The sequence below is a fragment of the Furipterus horrens genome, unplaced genomic scaffold (genome assembly GCF_987537825.1).
Source record: "Furipterus horrens unplaced genomic scaffold, mFurHor1.1.pri manual_scaffold_13, whole genome shotgun sequence".
Taxonomy (NCBI): Eukaryota; Metazoa; Chordata; class Mammalia; order Chiroptera; family Furipteridae; genus Furipterus; species Furipterus horrens.
The window spans coordinates 8,240,491-8,258,635 of record NW_028327183.1 but is presented as its reverse complement, the minus strand read 5'-3'; the positions used below and the strand labels follow the sequence as shown (position 1 = coordinate 8,258,635).

Here is an 18,145-nt window from a genome sequence, read left to right as displayed (position 1 = left end):
ATTATACAGTGCATAGTCTTTTCAGATTGGCTTCTTTCACTTACCAATATGCATTTAAGGTTTTTCCGTATCTTTTCATGGCTTCCTTGTTCAGTGCTGATTAATATTCCATTGTGTGAAAGCAACTCAGTTTATTTGTCTGTTCACCTACTAAAGGACGTCTTGGTTGCTTATAAGTTTTGGCAATTATGGATAAAGCTGCTATAAACATCCATGTGCTGATTCTGGTATGGACATAAATTTTCAGCTCCTTTGGGTAAATGCCAAGGAGTGGCATTGCTGGGCTTTATGGTAAGAGTATCCCTAGTTTTGTAAGAAACCGCCAAACTGCCTTCCAAAGGGGCAGCACCTGTCTGCATTCCCACCCGCAATGGATGCGCATTCCTGTGGCTCCCCATGCTCGCCGGCGTTAAGTGTTGCCAGTGTTCAGAATTGTGGCCACTCGGATAGGCGTGTGGTTCTTTCTCAATGTTGTTTTGATTTGCATTTCCCGATGACATGGGATGTGGAGGATCTTTTCATAGACTTACTTGCCATCTGTATATCTTCTTTGGTGAAGTGTCTGTTAAGGTCTTTGACCCACTTTTTAATTAGCTTGCTTGTTTTCTGATGGTTTTATGAGTTTTAAGAGTTCTTCGTATATTTTGGAGAACAGTGCTTTATCAAATATGTCTTTTGCAACTATTTCCTCCCAAACTGTGCCTTGTCATCTCATTCTCTTGATTCGTATTCAATTTTTAATTTAAATTTAATTTTACAAGTAAAACAAAATTTATCTTTTTGGGGAAAAAATGAAGCAAAACAAAATCTGCCTTGGTTTTTAGCCTCCCATCTGAGTCCATCTTTCTCTATACGTTTTTATTTGTACATTTTTCTATTTCTATGGGAAATATATAGCTCTATTTTGTGTGCGTGTGTTTTGTATAAATGCTGGCATGTCATCCCTGTTATTTGCCAATCACGGTGATACTGAGTCTTGAAGGTCCGTCCATGTTAGGACATATGCAACCACCTTGTTCTAAATGACAACCTCACAATGTATTTCACCTTTCCTTTATAAAATTATTATTTTTAATCCTGATTTTTGAAATGTTGATCAGACTTGTGCATGATCAGGGTATTAAAAATCAAATAATATTACAACGTTTATAGCAAAAATCAGTAATGCACACCCCCACACGCACACATACACATATGCCACACCCGTACAAACGTCCTCTCTGAGTCCCGCTCCTCTGAGAAAATGACTTACAACTCGTCAGCTGTTTCTTCTGGCACTTAACTCCGTATTTCCGAAAACAAGGCTGATGTGCCCTTTCTTCCTATGGTGCTCGATGTGGGTTTAATGTTTTATATTCACCATCCCCACCCCTTGCCTCTCTCCGTTCTTCTCATATAGTTACATGACGATGTTCTGGTTGAATCGGTATTCTCTGTTTACATTATTGTCACCCAAAAGGATTTTCTTTTTCCTGCCAAGTCATGGTTCTCAACTTTTAACTGCACTCAGGGAGCTTTAAAATCACCGAGGAAGCTTTAAGTAATTCTGAAGCCCAGCCTGCACCCCAGACCAAGGAAGTTGACGGAGCTTCAACTTTTTCCTTCGCACCCTTCCTTGAATGTTTTATTCCTGCTGTCACATTCTTTTGGGTGCAAGACTATCCCGTTTCTGATTGCTTCTTGTAGCAGACACCATTGGCATTAGCCCTTGGCACTCACCCCTGTCTGCTTGCTGCCCAAGGCTGTTTACAGCAAATATCTGCAGAGCTCTGCCCAGGGACTGTTCCCTTCCAAGTAACGTTCACAGCCTGAGTGCAGGACAAACTGGGAGTAATGAAGGTCACGTCCCTTGGAAGCAGTTGCAGGACCTTGTGCACTGGCTGGGATACCTCCGAGGCTGGTCTGCACCGTCTCCTGGGGTTCCCAGCAAGATCAGACTCTAGGTGCCCACAGTAGTAACTGGCTTAGAATAACACACCTTTTATTGGCCTCTTTTCTTCTCTGTCTCACTTTTCAGCTCCTCAACCAGTATTTTCTGGGATTGCCTGCCAACAATCACTTGCACTGGAATTGTCATCTCAGAGTCTGCTGCTGGGGAAACCCAAACAAGACACTTTTTACTTTTATTATTTTTTCAATTAGTTTACATTCACTATTAGTCTGTATTAGTTTCAGGTGTACAGCACAGTGGCTAGACAGTCATAAACTTTACAAGTGTTCCCCTAGAATATTGCAAGTATACACCGGGCCCCAGGCACGCGTTACAATATTATTGGCTATATTCCCTACGCTGTAATTTACATCTCTGTGACTCTTCTGTAACTACCAGTTTGTACTTCTTAACTTCTTCACCTTTTTCTACCCATCCCTCCAACTCCCTTCCCATCTGGTGACTGTTAGTCTGTTCTCTGTATCTATGAGTCGGTCTTTATGTTGCAAACAAGAGACTTTTCAAAAATAGAATCTTATTCTAGTTTTATGGATGCAACACCCTAGTTCTCGGAGGATATTAATTGTAGTGAGATTTAACATCTGTTTTAAAAGACTCACTCTTGAGGCTTTGCTGCTACATGGAGACTTAGCTTGGCTCATGATGTCTGCAGGTTAATTTTGCAGGGTTTCTTCAGAGGCAACTCTCCAGTCTCCCACTGCAGTGAGGGTATGTGCCCTGCCGGCAGCATCTGTACAGGCAAGCAGCAGGAGGGACTGGGGTCTTTAGGGTCACCTTATAGACCTTCCCACATAGTTCTGTTTTTTGTGTAGTGCCTCTCCCTCCCTTCTGCCAAGGTCAGAAAGGGGCAGTTGGCTGCACCAAAACTGAAAGGGGCCCTAGGTGGTTGATTATTCCAGTTATAATTGCTAAGTAAAAAAAAAAAAAAAAAAAATCACCCACAACTAGTCTAAACAACAACACTTATTTTATTATCTCTCATAGTGTCTGTGGCTGAAGAATTTGGGAAAGTCTCAGCTGGATATTTCTGGCTTGGGGTCTCTCATGAGGCTGCAGCCAGAAGGTAATTGGAACTGGAATAGCAGGGGTCCTGGCACCCACCGCTCTTTCTGTCTCTCTCTCTGCCTCTTTCTCTCTCATCTCTCTTCTGAGTCTCAAGTCCACTCCATGGGGTTTTCCATATGGGCTGTTTTGAGCTTCCTTACAGCACGGTGGTCCCAGGACAGCTACACGGCCCACACGGAGGCTCAGGGTCCCAGCACAAGAGTTCCAGCCCCGGAAACGACACATCACGTCCACTGCTTTCTGATGTTGCAGCCTGGGCTGCGTCTGAGCTCCTTTGAAGTTGGCCTCGGCCTCTGGGAGGTGTCACGTGAGTGCTGCCCAGAACCCAATGACCTCTTCCACCCCACTGCCACACTGTCTGAGATTCCACCACCTTCCCAGAGTGAAGTAAATAAGTTGCCACCTTTTAAAAAATGTAAATACCTCTGGGAGGGGCAGGCCTCTTGCAAGAAGTCATTAACATATTGTGATGAACTTATCAGATGCCGCCCCACACCCTGCAGAGGCGGGGCTCAGCGGAAGTGGGAGTTTTGACTCATTGGGAGGAGTGGGAAGGGGTGGGAGGCAGCTCTGATCGAAAGGGGGTAGCTCTGCTCAAGAGGTATTGTTCCAGGTCGCCGGGATGGCCAGAATTGAATAGGTGAGGAAAGGAGCCTGCTGGGAGGGTTTTCACCCTCATTCACCCATTGATTGGTTTATTATGAGTCACCTGCTGTGCTAAGTGCTTGCATACACTGTTTTATTTATTTGAGGAACACTTACGGTAGCGCCATGAGCCACGGCCTAGCTCTCCCCCTCTACACGCCACAGCTAGTTTATCACAGACCCCCCCCCCCCACTGTGTGACCATTTCTTGCCACCTGCCAGCCACGCTGTCTCACTGTTTTACCTCAGCTCCCGCCACTGGTCTTCCAGCTTCTATAGTTGTAGTCAGAACAATCCTTTACAAAACAACGTTTCTCCTATATGTGAAATGCCCCAGTGGCTTTCTACCTTTGTCGCTAGGAAAACCTAACTCTTTACAATGGTCTACAAGCTGCTACCTGAACTCTCCCCTTACCTGGCTGACCTCATCTGCCCGCTGGCTCAGCCCCAGGACCCCTGCTGGTCCTTCCTCAAACCCACCATCCTGATTCTGCTCGGGGCCACTTCGAGGATGCAGTGGTCCGGCCAGAACATGCTTCTCCCAGAACCTGCGTGGCTCATACCCTCACTTCCTTTAAGTCTCAGCTTAAATGTCCCCTCCACAGAGAGGCCTTTCTTAACACTCTGTCCTCCACCTACAAAGGCCCTGCACACGCCAGATTGCTCACTATCAGAAAAGACGGTTACAAATACAGGAAGGGGGAGAACTAGAGTGGATTCTATGGTGTTAGACTGGAATTGGGGATATGGAGCGAACTTATGGTCTTCAACAGACACAGATATATATAGAAATGAAAACAAATGGAAGTGTGTGTGTGTGTGTGTGTGTGTACATACATATTCCTCTAGTCAGTCCACTGGAAAAGGCCTGAAAGCAGCAGTAGTTCAGCAACAGTGAACATACCTTGTGCCCAGATCTTGGCTTCTAAATACTATCCTCCATGAAAAAGAATCCAGACCCTTGGAGAACTGGTTGATTCCAGGCCTGGGGCAGGAAAAGTACAAGATGAGCCTGGGACACCTTCTGTGCTGAAAAATAAGAATGTGCCCAAAAGGATGCAGCTAGAAGAGCCAGAGAAGGGAGCTATTTGAACATCAAAATAACTAATGACAATAATGATTATAGCTCACTGAATAAAATAGGAATCCATGAGTTCATACCAATGTAAATAAATAAACAGAAAGTTTGACCATGACCAGGATAATTACACAATTGTCAGAATACTTCCCCACAAAATACATATTCCTTAAAAAGGCAAAAAAAATAAATAAATAACTTTATGATGGAGAAATCTGGCAGATGCTACTTTAACAGTCAAGTGATTGAAGTTCCTATCTCAAGTATAGTGGGACAAATAGAAATTGCACGTAGCTAATAAGCTGCAAGGAGAACACAGCATAATTTCTGTGACATTTTGGCCAAAGATACATAATCATGAAGAAATCTCAAATAACCCCAAACTGAGGAAGAGGCTGCAAAACAACTGGCCTGTAATCTTCAAAAAGAAACGGAGAAACTATTCTGAACCAGAAGAGAAGAAAGAAACAGGACAACTGTGATTTTGTGTGTCGATGGATGATAGCTAGACTTAATGTGGTGATCACTTCCCAATATATACACAAACCGAATCATTACGTTGTACACCTGAAACTAATACAATGTTATATGTCGATTATGCCTTAATTAAAAAAAAGGAAACATGATGACTAAATGCCACATGTGGTTCCAAAAGAGACTCTTTTGCTCTAAAGGCCATTATTGGGGCAAATGATAAAATTTAGAATGGGGTCTAAAGATTACGGTGCTGGCAGAATGACACAATCCTTGTGCTAATTAGAGCGAGTCCCTGATAGACTTCAAATGGTACCAACAATGTCACCAATGTCTACTGCAGTTGCCACCAGGGCCATCTTCTCCCAAACATCCCTCTCTCTGTCTGTGTGTCCTCCTGCACTTTCTCTATGCAGGGCTTGGCCCCCACCTTAGGGCTATGGAGTCTGATCTTCTTGGGCTTGGACGGTGCTTTCCAGGGCTGGCAGGTCCTCCACGGGAACTTCCGTTGTCCTCTCTGCTCTTGTGGCAGCTGAGCCGGCAGGCTCCTGCATTCACAGGGCCCGTGCTAGCATCTGGGCTTTACATGCCATCTTCCAGCCTCACAGGAAGACCTGGAAATGTCCAGAAATGTTGCATTTCTTAAAACAAAAAGTAGAGCTCACAGGTGCAACATCTTTTAGTTCCATTGGGTTTGTGTGTGTGTGTGTGTGTGAGTGTGTGTGTTTTCTTTATCCATAGGGTATAGCCTCTGGTTTCTATTGGGAGAGTAAAAAGCTATCAAATCTCAGTTTCAGAGTCTTCTAAACAGATGCACTAACTCAAGGAAGAGTGGGGGCTGGAACACAGGGAAAAAGCCCAAGGTCAGGAGGATCCCTTCATATTCGTTTGCCTCCGACAATCACAGCAGCTGTTCCTTCTGAAGAGCAAACTTTCCTGTTTTAAAATGACACCAGCTGTACAGTGACAAGCAAATATCTGTGATTTCTACTGGTGACAAACTCACAGGTCCCACTAATACTACTGTGCTTTGTTTTTTGTCTTTTCCCTACATTTATAATGGAAGGAAGTGCTACATTTTATTTAGAGCTTAGTTAATAAAGATGGAATCTTTTTCATCCAAGTTTATGAACCTGCTGAGTTCTAGCCGCCAACCCAGGTTAAGGACCCCTGAGTTAGCACATGACAAGTCTGACAGCCCAGACATTCCTGCAGGAAAGGACCCACCGCCAGCCCATGTCCTTGGAGATGATGCCGGCTGATAGCAGAGCAAAGTCTCCAGGCATCAAGAAGGGTGGCAGTGAGGTGCCATCTGGAGAGAAAGCCAGATGGACTTGGTGATGGTTGCCACGTGGGAGCCGATGGTGATTCTGAACCATTCGGAAGAGCGGTTTGGCAGGAGGAGGACAAATGTTTGCGAAGTGCAGTGACTTTGCCAGGAAGTGCACTGCCTGTGACAGCAGATCTCAGCCCACTCCCCTCCAAATGTCCACTGAAACTTCTAAGTGGGTGCGGCCTGCCCTCCTAGATTCTGCACCCCCTCTACCTTCTTAGCACTTATCACTCCACCATTAAGGATCCATCCTGCAAGATTTCCTAGCCCTGACCCTCCTTCAAATGCAAATCTGTTTAAAAGAACTTTCATTTACATTTTGGTCTGAATGCGTGTATCCGTCCTTCCCAGAGGGTATTAAGCCCTCATTCCCCAACACCCACCTCTTCCCAGAAGCTCAGAGAACTCAAACTCTCCAGTCTGACAAGGGTAAATAATTAAAAAAGGAAACCCACCAGCAGAAAATGTCTGTTTCTATTGCTCCAAGCTTGACCAGGCTGTGCCCCATGCTCTCCTGCCCACTGGTAGGCACTTTCTGGGTGGAAGGCAGCGTGTGTCACACTGTCAGGATGATTAGGGGAAAAATTCAGAAAGTGATATCCCTTAAAGAAGTTGTGTGCTATGTGCCCAGGTGGAGTGAAGCCTGTGGGGCCCTAATGGACACATTTTAGTGACCTGTCTGGGGCATCAGACACCTGGAGCGAGAGTCCATCATTCCCGGGGCACACCTGGGATAGCAGACACAAGACCCCCCCCCACACACACCCAGTGTTGGGGAAAGGGCAAGGACAGTCAATAGCCTGGTTATTTTTCTGACTGTAAAAGTAAAGCCAGATAATTCCTAGACCCAAAGGTAATCCATTCCCTTCCGGTTCTTTTCCCATGCGTTTGTTATAGGTCTCAGAATTTACCTACTAATAGCATATACAATCACTTTGGTCTCCTGCTTTGAAACAAAGCAAAGCAAGGCAAAAGAACATAACATGGTGGTATTACACATTCTTATTGCATAGAAAAGGCAGGGAGGGTGATATTATACTGCTTACCTCAATTACTTGTGTAACTTATAAACATACTTATTTAAAAATCATATAACAAAAATTTTACCACTAAGAATTCCTGATAATCATTTTTAGTGATGTCTAATACTTCACTGTAAGGACATACCACAATTTATTTAAGTGACTCCCCAATTTGGGATATTTTACTTGTTTTACATTTTCATCGTTTAAAGATGATGATTTTTTATGATTAATGTCTTCGGGTCTTTGGGGGGGGGCGGTATAAAAGGCTTAAGGAAATGGACTGGGTGGTCAGAAAGACCTGAGTTCAAATCCTGGCTCCCCTCAATTATCTGTGTCCTTAGTGTCTTAGTTTCCTAGATTGCAAAAAAGGGGATCCTTACCACAAACCTAGTTTCATAGAATTTTTAAGCAACTTTCTTGAGATACTATTCACATGCCATACAACTCACCCATTTGAAGTGTAAATTCGATGGTTTCTAGCCTCAGGGTTTCTGCAGGGTTCAGCGATACCGAACATACAAACTGTCACCTCTATTAATAATTCTTTGAGCATAATTTACATTATTTTCTTAGGCTAGATTCCTAGAACCAGCAACACAGGACAAAAGCCTATAAACTTCTTAAATGTTTTGGAAATAGGCCTGATAGGAGGTGTTCTGTTTTTTTTTTGTTTGTTTGTTTGTTTGTTTTGGAGGCATGTTTGGGTAGAATTTGGGGTCATAGGAGGAGCTGGTATAAAATTGTTGGGCTGTGTGATTCCTGATGCCTTATTTCACTCTCTCCCATGTAACCCTGAATTATACTCATTGCCATAGCCACACGTGCAGTCATTAGGGGAAGTTGATTCTGGTTCACTGAGTCACCGGGCCCTGTCTCTCTCTCTTTCTCTCTCTCTCTCTCACACACACACACACACACACACACACCTGACCCCACAGAGACACCATGAGACCTACTCTTTCAGTGAGGGTTGCATGGGTACCACCTCTAACTGCCCATCTTAATTCACACCAAGCACACTGATGGTGAGCTGGCAGGAAGGGGAGGCAGTAAGTCTCCGCCAGTTCCATGGGCTGCCCAACCTACCTACCGACAAACCATAAAAACATACGCCACTTGGCCGTGGGAGGCCTGACGGCAGGTTTCAGGGCTGAGTTAGCGACGTGCCAGCCAAATCCAGGAGTGTGTTGCACCAGAGACGTGTGTGGGTGAATCCTTAGGCGTCCCCGCAGGTATGGGAGCAGGTTCCGTGAGATGGGTGTGAGTTGGGTGGCGAAGATGAGAGGAAGGTGCGGAGAGGGGAGGTGCAGTCAGAGGTGGGTGGGGGTGGAGGCGAGGAATGGGGCCCCCGCTGGGGCTGGACCAGTGGTTTGGAACCATTTTTGGGTCATGGCCTCCTTTGAGAATCTCATGGATGCTAAGGAAAGAATGCACACACACAGTGACCCACAAAGTTTGCACATGGGGTCAGCGGCTCCTGGAACCCAGAAAGTTCACACAAGTGTTCAGGACTAAGAACCTCTGGTCTTGACTAGTTCGCAGGGACTTATCAGGAAGAAATCCTAAGGCTGCACTAAGACATTGAGAATGTGTGTGTCTTCTTGTGTGACAGAGAGATCTACGGAGGCTTGCAGGTTCGGGAATTAAATTCCAAAGTCCACCTATTTTACAAATGCTTTATTTTCTTCCAGTTTTTATTTTGAAAATGTTCAAATCTGCCCTGATCGGTGTTGCTCAGCTGGTTGCGCGTCATCCAGCAAAGCGAAAAGGTCATGGCATATGTCTGGGTTGCGGGTTCAGTCCCCGGTCGGGTCAGGTACGAGGGGCAACCGATGTTTCTCTCCTTCTCGTTCTCCCTCCTTTTCCCTCTCTCTCCAAATAAATAAATAAAATACTAAAAAAATTTTTTTTTCAAATCTATCAAAATGTTGCAAGCTCATGTAGTTCAACTGCATTCTTCAATGGCCAACATTTCTCCTCGTTGCTCCCCTCTCCCTCTGGAAGCCTGTGCTCATGGGAACCCATGTTTTTCTGGAGAACCACAGGAGGGTAAGCTGCAGATGCTGATACCTCTTCCCTAAACACTTGCCATGTGACTTCTAAGACCAAGAGATTCTCACGCATAACCACAGTGTAACAACACTGAACAATACTATGATGTAAAGTACGGGTACATCCAACCCCTATTCAAATTTACCCCGGCAGTCCCAGTAGCCTTGCGTTCTTTCAGCTGTATTGTTTCTGCTTCCCTTCCTTCCTCCCTCCCTCCTTTCCTTCCTGCCTTTGTCATCCAGGATCAAATCTAGAATTATAGACTTCATTTAGTTACGTCTCTCAGGCTCCTTCAATCAAGGACGCTCCTTCAGAGTTTTGCTTTCTCTGGTGACATGGGCGTTTTTGCAGAGCTCAGACTAGCTGTTTTGTAGCATGTCCCCCAGTTTGGATTCGTCTGATTTGTGTCATTGTGATTAGATTCAAGTTGAGCATTTTTTGGCAGGTATCATGTCTCTTCTTGGTGCATCATGTCGGAGGGCCAGTGGGTCACTTATTGAAGATAAGTTAAATGCACGGTTCAAGTGGTGACCTCCAGGCTCCCCTTTGGATTTCATAAGTGAACTGGGGGTTACGCTGTGTTCACTGAAAGCCTGAGACTGTGGCGAATGCTGGGTGAGGCAGGGATGGGCGTACACACTCAGTCCTTGCTCTCCTGCTGTTTTCACAATGGAGGAGACAAATAAATAACGGCAAAGTATGCCATTTTCTGAAGGATGTGGATAGGGCACTGAATAGAGAAGTACCAACTCTAACATGGAAAGTGAACTTAAAGGTGAGACCAGAAGAGGAAGAAGGAGTCGAGTATGGCAAGGTGGAGGAGGACGAGGTAGAGGTGGCCAAGCCTGCAGGATACAAGGGAGTTAAAAGGCCTGTGGTGGTCTTAGGGAGGGAAAAATGAAAGGAGGGAAAGCCCTGGGTCTGCTAATAATAATATTGAGCACTTAATACCTGCTAGACAGTGTTCTAAGTGTTTTACAGGGTTTACCTGGTCTATTTCTCCCCATGGACCTGTGAAGGATGTACCACTACTGTTTTTATGCTGTACAATCTGCAGCAGAGAGAGGTTAAGTTATTGGCCCAAGGTCACACAGCTTGTAAGCAGCAGAGCTGGGATTCAAACCTGGATGGATCTGACTCCACAGTCTGTCCTCTTAAACAGAATGTGAAAAAGCACTGGAGTCAGAGCAACCTGGGCTGAGTGAGGAAGTTCTCTTGATAAAAGGATGTGGGACAGAAACACGAGACGGAAGAAAGGCCCAGAAGATCAACGGGAGAAGAGTGGTCAGGGCTAGAAGACAACGTATTAACACAGGCCCAAGTTTGGCTGGCCACCCTGCCCTCAGTCCCTGCCCAGCCCCTAGCCTGTCCCATCGGGCAGGACTCACACAATTCTCCCGCTCTTCCTCCTCCCCAACAAAACCAGGGTGCTTATCTAGTCTCTAAGTGTCTCCCACAAATTGCTTTTTAATTACAAAGGGAAAACTAGGAACTTCAGAGTGAGCACCCTGGCCGACCCGCTTAAGCAAGAAGCGAACATTCAGAGAGCTCTTAGGCGAATGTCCCGAAGGAAGTTCTGGGGAAAGTGGAAGAGAGCGGTTTTACGTGGAAGGCTCTGGAAGAAGGGAGAAGGGGGAAGTCTTGAGAAAGAGGAGTCTGTGGCCGACAGGGCAGGGCCCATGGGCGGGGGGCCGTCTCTGGGGGGGATGGAGAAATCTTGAGGTGGGGGAGGTTCTGAGTGCTAAGGGTGGGGGAGTCATTGGAGAGGGACTTGATGGGGTCCCTCGCAGGGGGTCGGGGTGGGATGCACAGAGGGCGGAAGGCTGGGGTAGGACTGTCCCGAAGGGGTACACGAGGGGTAAGGCTCCAAAGCAGCAGTCTGCGGGCGGGGGAGCCCCCGTGAGCGCGCCCGGCCAGTCTGAGGACCGGCGTTGCGAAGTGGGGGTCTCGGCGGTGGGAACCGGGGGCGGGGCCGGCGCAGCCCGCCCGGTCCCCCCGCGCTGCAGGGGGCGCTGTGAGCTGGGGCGGTCCCGGCCGGGCGGCGGCCGCTCCTAGAGAGAGCGGCCCTTTTTCCGGGTTCCCTCCTCCTCCTCCTCCTTCTTCTCCTCCTCCTCCTCCTCCTTCGCCGCCACCGCCGCCGTCCCTTTCCCGGCCGGCGGCCGCCGCTGCCGGTGCCGCCTCCATCGCCGCCGCCGCCCCGGGGCCGCGAGCCGAGCGGAGGCCGCCGCGGAGCGCGAGCGCCAGCGCCGCCCGTCCCGCCGCTCTGCCGGCTGCCCCAGGGCCCGGCCGGCCCGGCCGGCGCCCCCCGGCCCCCAGCCCGCCCCCGCGGGCCCGGCCTGGCGTGGCCGCCCGCCGCCTCGCTCCGCCTCCTGCTCCGGCGGCCCGCGGCCCGCCGCCTGCTCCGCCCGCCGCCCGGCGCCCCTCGCCGCGCCGCCGCCCTCGGCGCCCCGCGGCGCCCCCCGGCCCCGCCCGCCATGCCCGGCCCGGCCGCGGGCAGCAGGGCGCGGGTCTACGCCGAGGTGAACAGCCTGCGGAGCCGCGAGTACTGGGACTACGAGGCTCACGTCCCGAGCTGGGGGTAAAGCCGCCGCCGCCGCCCCCCGCCGGGCCCCCCCCGCCGCCGCCGCCGCCACGCCCGGCCCTCCGTGGGCCCGCGCGTCCTGGGTCCGCGAGGGGGGCAGAGCCTTGGCCTCGCCCTCCGCGCCCCCTTCCAGTCCCGTTCCCCACGCCGCGCGCCCCCTGCCCCCCGAACCCCGAGAAACGCTTTCTGATTGGGGAGAAGAGGGGGGGTCCAGGAGCCAGGGCCTGGAGGAAGGGAGAGCGCAGCCTCTTCGGCTCGCACGTCGGGGCGTAGTCGGGGTGGGAGGTCGGCCGCTGGAGCTCCCCCAATTCTCGGCCCTTTCGGTTGGTTAGAAATGAGGCTGGGTGGGAGGGGGCTTTCGGAAGACGTTCAGATGCTGAAGGCCAGCGCGGCGGGCTCGCGGGCAGGTGCCGGGGCTCCCCGGGCGGAGGGGCGCCCCGTGGGCCGCCGTGGGCGCTGTGCGCTGTGCTCGCCCATCTCCATGGGCTCCCGGCGGTGCCTTCCTGCCTCCTCTCCCCGGGTTAGGAGGGACCAGCGGAGGGAGCCAAGTCTGTGTTGTGGCTTCCTGTGGGGAATGAGGGGGTGGCCTGGTGGATGGACCCCTCCAGGTGGCCGGGTGGGGGTGGGGTGGCGGGGGAGCCTAGGCTCGGTGAGCCCCGAGTCCTGGCATTGATGTGTCCCTCTTGCCTTCCACAGTAATCAGGATGATTACCAGCTGGTTCGAAAACTTGGTCGGGGAAAGTATAGTGAAGTGTTCGAGGCCATTAACATCACCAACAATGAGAGAGTGGTTGTGAAAATTCTCAAGGTGAGTGTCTTCCAAGTGGTATTCCATTTTCCCTTCGCACACACACAAGCCGGGAGGGTACAGACTACCCCAGCTGCATTCTAGAAAGAGCCGCCCAAGCTCTCATTGCAGGTCGCTTCTGTCCAATGGCCCCCTCAGCCCCTCTCCCACAGCATTTTCCTGTGAACTTGCAAGAAGCCATGCAGACCTGTTTCAGATCTAAGCGTCATGCAGGAACATCCTTGTTTTGAAGTGAGGGATGGACTCCCAAGGTGAGGGTGCCAACGGGGCATTTATTTTGTTACAAAATAAAATAGGTAGCAAGAAGAAAGGGAAGCCTGTTCATGGAGATCCCATCGGTCCAAGGGCTCCTTGAGTTTGTTACACTTGATGCTCTTAAGTTATTCCACAAAGAAAGTTGGAAAAACCGGAAGCAGCTTTGAAGGTGAGGTTGCAGCCTAAATGGAGGGAAACACCTCAGTGGATCACGTGTTTCTTCATCTTTGGTGATCCAAGTTTTGGGTGGGGGGAGGAAATGAGCCAGTGGTGCCTGAATTCCTTGTTGCTTATCATCCAGTGAAGTGAAATTGGGGGCACTGGAGGAGCACACCCATAACCGCTAAAGTAGTATCTGGAACAGAAGAGTCTCAGTGTCTGGCTCAGCCGCGGAAGTTTGACTTTCGGTCATCTCTTGGGTGAAGATGTGATCTTCACGAGCATGAAGAGTTAGCTAAATTCTCCTTTAGGTATCTGATGGGGTAGCTTTAAACGGTGTTTGATAGAATGGACTAAAGAGTAATTCTTAGACTCTGTGAAGGGTCCTCATCGTTGCCAGATCATTTAATGTGTGTGCATGTAATGTAGTGAAATATTGAGATGATCAAAGAGTAATTAATGTAGCTGTAAGAATTCCAGTGTGGTCGTTTTGCAGAGGCTCTGTGAATAAGATGGCGGGGTTAAAAACTACTTCTGTGGTTGAAGGACAGAGTTAGGGCACCCGTGTATCCTTGTTTAATACAAGGGGTCAGGCTTATACTGTCTGAAAATCGCCTTTCAGAAAAGCGATCCTTATTCAGTACCATGCCAGCCTAGTGATGAAGAAGCAGACTTGTAGTGGAGAGAAATAAGCCGTTGTTTGTGCTGTTGGAAACACTGGGGGTGGGGAGGGAGAAATTGATATTAAAGATGTGGAGTTTGAGTCCCCTCTTCCCTAAATAGGAATTACACCTACAGAACATAAAGATTTAAAGGAAGGGTCCTTTCAGAGAGGTCACCCGGGGAAGCCATACAGTTTTCTCTTGTATACATGAGCATAAACGTTTTTAATATAAGCTGCTTAAAATATATCTAGGAAGCGAGCAAGCAGGGCATAAACTGAAATTAGGAATATCCATATTCCGCTGCTCTGCATTCAAAAGAATGAACTGCTTACTCTAAAGCAAATCCAGGAAAACATTGGAACGTTTGAGTGATGGCAGCATTTTTTGAATAAGTGTAACTTCCTGCAGTGTCTTTTTTTGAAAGAAACAGCATTCAGGGGTACACATAAGTAGTAACAGTACGTTCATTTAGGAAAATGTCACATCGCTTTCTAGCCATCCTCTTAGAGAACCCGATGGTGTCGGTTGCTGGATAGTTTTCCCTCTGTTGTAGAGATTTGCGGGATATGCTGTTTAGGGAATCCAGTTTGGAAGCTGAGTTATTTTATTTTATTTTTTTAAAGATTTTATTTATTTGTTCCCAGAGAGAGGGGAAGGGAGGGAGAAAGAGAGGGAGAGAAACATCAGTGTGTGGTTGCCTCTTGGGCGTCTCCAACTGAGGACCCAGCTCACAACCCAGGCATGTGCCCTGACTGGGAATCGAACTTGCGACCTTTTGGTTCACAGGCCAGGGGCTCAATCCACTGAGCTACCCAGCCAGGGCTGAGTTATTTTTATGGACAAGAAAGTAAGCACAAAAAAGCACCTCATCTAACATCACTATGTTGAAATGAGCCTTAGCCAGAACTCCTGTTTCCTTTTCCTTACTGTCTTTTACTGCTCTTCTTAGCATCGTAGCATTGAGTGCAGAATAAGTTCCAGTCTGGAGAAGGACTTGGGAGGCCCCTTGGGTGCTCTAATGAATGAAGTGTTGTTCTGTTTCTTTTCGATGCAAGTTCTCCGGGCGCGGCCTGAACAACCTTGCTTCTGCTGGTGAAAACGATGTTCACTTCTTTGTTTTTCATAGCCCCGTGGCATTTCTGTCCAGATTTTATTTTATCTGAAGGATGGGGTAAGAAACTGCTAATGGTATTATTGTGGTTTTCTCATTGTTCGGACAGATTGGATTAAAGTAGAATTTAAGGAAAAACATTTTTTTTTTAAAGAATAAGGTCTCTCCAAAGTTGTGTTCCTCTATTCAGAGAAGTTGAAATGATGACTAATAACTACTTGTGGTGTTTGGTTTGGGGAACTTAACAGAGTATCAGCTGCTTATAATTTGCAGGAATCTAGAAATATACCTAATTTCAGTTGCTATGTGCACATTAATACATAAATTCCTTCCTGCAGTTGAAATATAGTAGGAAGCTTTCTCTGTAGATGCCTCCAAATTAGTCAGAAACCTTTCCAGGCAGGGCTTTCCAGTATCTCAGAATGGTTGGATGATGGATGACCGTGGAGGCATTTGCATCAGTAGTCGATTTCTAAGTATTTTATTGATCAAAATATATTGATTATTAAGAGGCTTTAGGAATTTAGAAATGGGTGAGCACAGTTTTACTGTCTATCCTGAAGTGAAATTCTGAGGCCGACATCTTAAAAGAAAACTTTCTGGTCAATAGGATGGTTATGTCTTTTTTGATGAAAATCATATTGAGGCCCTGGCTGTTGTGGCTCGGTGGATTGAGCGTTGGCCTGCGAACCAAGTGTCGCTGGTTCGATTCCCAGTCAGGGCACATGACTAGGTTGCACTCCAGGCCCCAAGTTGGGGGCGCATGAGAGGCAGCCACACAGTGATGTTTCTCTTCCTCTCTTTCTCCTTTCCCCTCTCTCTAAAAATAAACAGATAAATAAATAAATAGAGTTAATTTAAAAAGAAAATCATATTGAGGAGAAAGAAGTGGGGAAGGGGGATAGGAAGGGTCAGTAGAGCAGGGTAGAATGTCACTTTAGTGCCTAAAGTTTCATCTTGTGACCCTGAAAAGTCAATTTTTCAGTTCCTTTGTAGCGCCTCTTAGTGAGGTGTACACAGATAAAAGCAGTTGGCCGTTTTGGACACCTTTTAGCATTTTGTGAGCCTCTCGTGTGTGCATTTTAGCAATTCTTGTGGTTCTCGGGATCCGTTAAACTATTTTCTGAATAGAAGTTAAGAGCAATACCATTTTCAAAAGCAAGACCCAGCCCTGGTCCCTGGGGCTCAGTTGGTTGGAGAGTTGTCCTGTGACCAAAGGTTGCGGGTTTGATTCCCGGCTGGGGTGCGTTACAGGAGGCAACCAGCCGGTGCTTCTCTCTCACATCGTTGGAGTTACTCTCCTGAAAGGAAACACTTGACCTTGCTGGGTTGCCGGCTGAAGTATGGTGTGGACGGAGGCCCGGGGAGCGGTGTGGATACAGACGGGTTCTGATTTGTATCCACAGCAGCCTGCTCAGTGCCTAAGTGAGCTGTGACTTTACCTTCTTCGTTGAAGCCTCGGTAACCAGTGTTTTTCATTTTTTGAAACCCATACAGTTCCTCCAGTCTGATTGTGATCACCTGCCAGATTTTTTGGTTAATGGTTTTATCCCCTTAATATGTTTGGAGAGCGAACCAGGTGTGAAAAGAATATCTTGATATAAAGTTCCCATTTTTTTGTATAGAGCATGGCTCCAGATAGTTTCTAGAGCCGAATTTTAGGATCTGCCACCTCAAAAGCAGGGTGGCGTAGTGGGAGAAGTGCTGTAAATGGAGGGCAGTAGGTGGGGGTTCTAGGAGCAGCTTAGTTTGTACCCACCCAGCCCTGTTTTCCTCGTCTGTGAAACGGGTCTGCCTCTCCCGTTTAACTCACAAGGTTGTTGGGAGAACCAAACGAGATAGAGGCGTAGATAAGTAGGTAGGTGGAGAGAGCGTTTTAGTGACCTACACAGTCGTCTCTCCTGAGAGAGGCCTGGGAGGTAATCTGCCTGGACTCGGGTTGTTAGTTCTGAGACTTAGAAGCCCTGCGATCTTGAGCAGTTGTTTAAACCGTGTGCCCCAGCGTCCTGTAAGACTGTTTGTTCAAAGACTCATCTCGGAGTCCTGGTAAATGTTGATTAAAATGTACTGAGAATGGCGCCTGGCACCCACAAAGCAGTGAACGTAAGAACAGCATGTTAGTGGGGCCCAGCGAAGGGCTTTCGGGCGCAGAACCAGCGGAAGAGGGGACTTCCGGTCTCTCAGCGAGAATCCAAAGGCCTGTATGCCTCTCCCTTTTAAATCAAAAAAAGAATTAAATCCTGAGAATGAACAGTTACCCTGAAGGAGCTGGTAATGTCGTTGGTGGAAAGGTGAGACTTGAAAGATCAGGGGAAAAGTGACTGTGAAGAAATAACATTGCCCGGGTAACGTTTATAGTTCGGTCGGTTTCAGTGGATTTTAGCCGCGCTACCGAGGGAGAGTAAGTGTGGCCATCCGGGCCGAGCTTTCTTCCGGCTGGGACCCTGCATTCCGGGCAGCCAGTCGTCTTTGTCGTTATTCGTCGCAGGTGATGAAATCCGTGTCTTTGTGGGGCAGTCATCACTTTGGTAGTGGGATAAAAGTAAATCCAGATCTGGAAGTTCTGAGCTCTGGTCCTGTCTTGAATTTATCACTTAGTTTGAAACGCAAAGAAATTAAAATGGGACTCTGCCTGTTAATATTTGCTGGGGTTTATTCTTATGTATTTGGTAGGTGTTAGTTTACATATTCAGTCATAATTAAATGCTTGTAGTTGAAATCGTTCTCAGGTCTGGTTTTTGAAAAAGCAGCTGAGTAAATAAATAGGATAGATTAATGACTCGATCAGTTTGGGTTTCCAAGCATCCAATAACTGATTTTTTCTATTGTTTTAAACTTTGGAAATGTTGGTAAATAGGGAAAGAGGAAAAGTACCTTAGTCTCTGATTACATTGAACAAGGTTTTCCAGAATAGTTGGGCCTTTTCGCCATGTGGGCAGAAAC

The 18,145-nt window shown here is 47.7% G+C and overlaps 1 protein-coding gene across 2 annotated transcripts in view; it reads left to right on the top strand.

Annotated features, from left to right (window-relative positions):
- The first annotated feature begins 12,061 nt into the window (after positions 1 to 12,061).
- The window catches only part of CSNK2A2 (casein kinase 2 alpha 2), a 34,928-nt gene continuing 28,844 nt past the window's right edge, over positions 12,062 to 18,145 (top strand). For both annotated transcript variants that reach the window (XM_090261375.1, XM_090261374.1), the window contains exons 1-2: positions 12,062 to 12,201; positions 12,901 to 13,012. In XM_090261375.1, the coding sequence (XP_090117501.1) occupies positions 12,098 to 12,201; positions 12,901 to 13,012 (216 nt within the window). In that variant the 5' untranslated portion in view covers positions 12,062 to 12,097. The remainder of the gene's footprint in view (positions 12,202 to 12,900; positions 13,013 to 18,145) is intronic.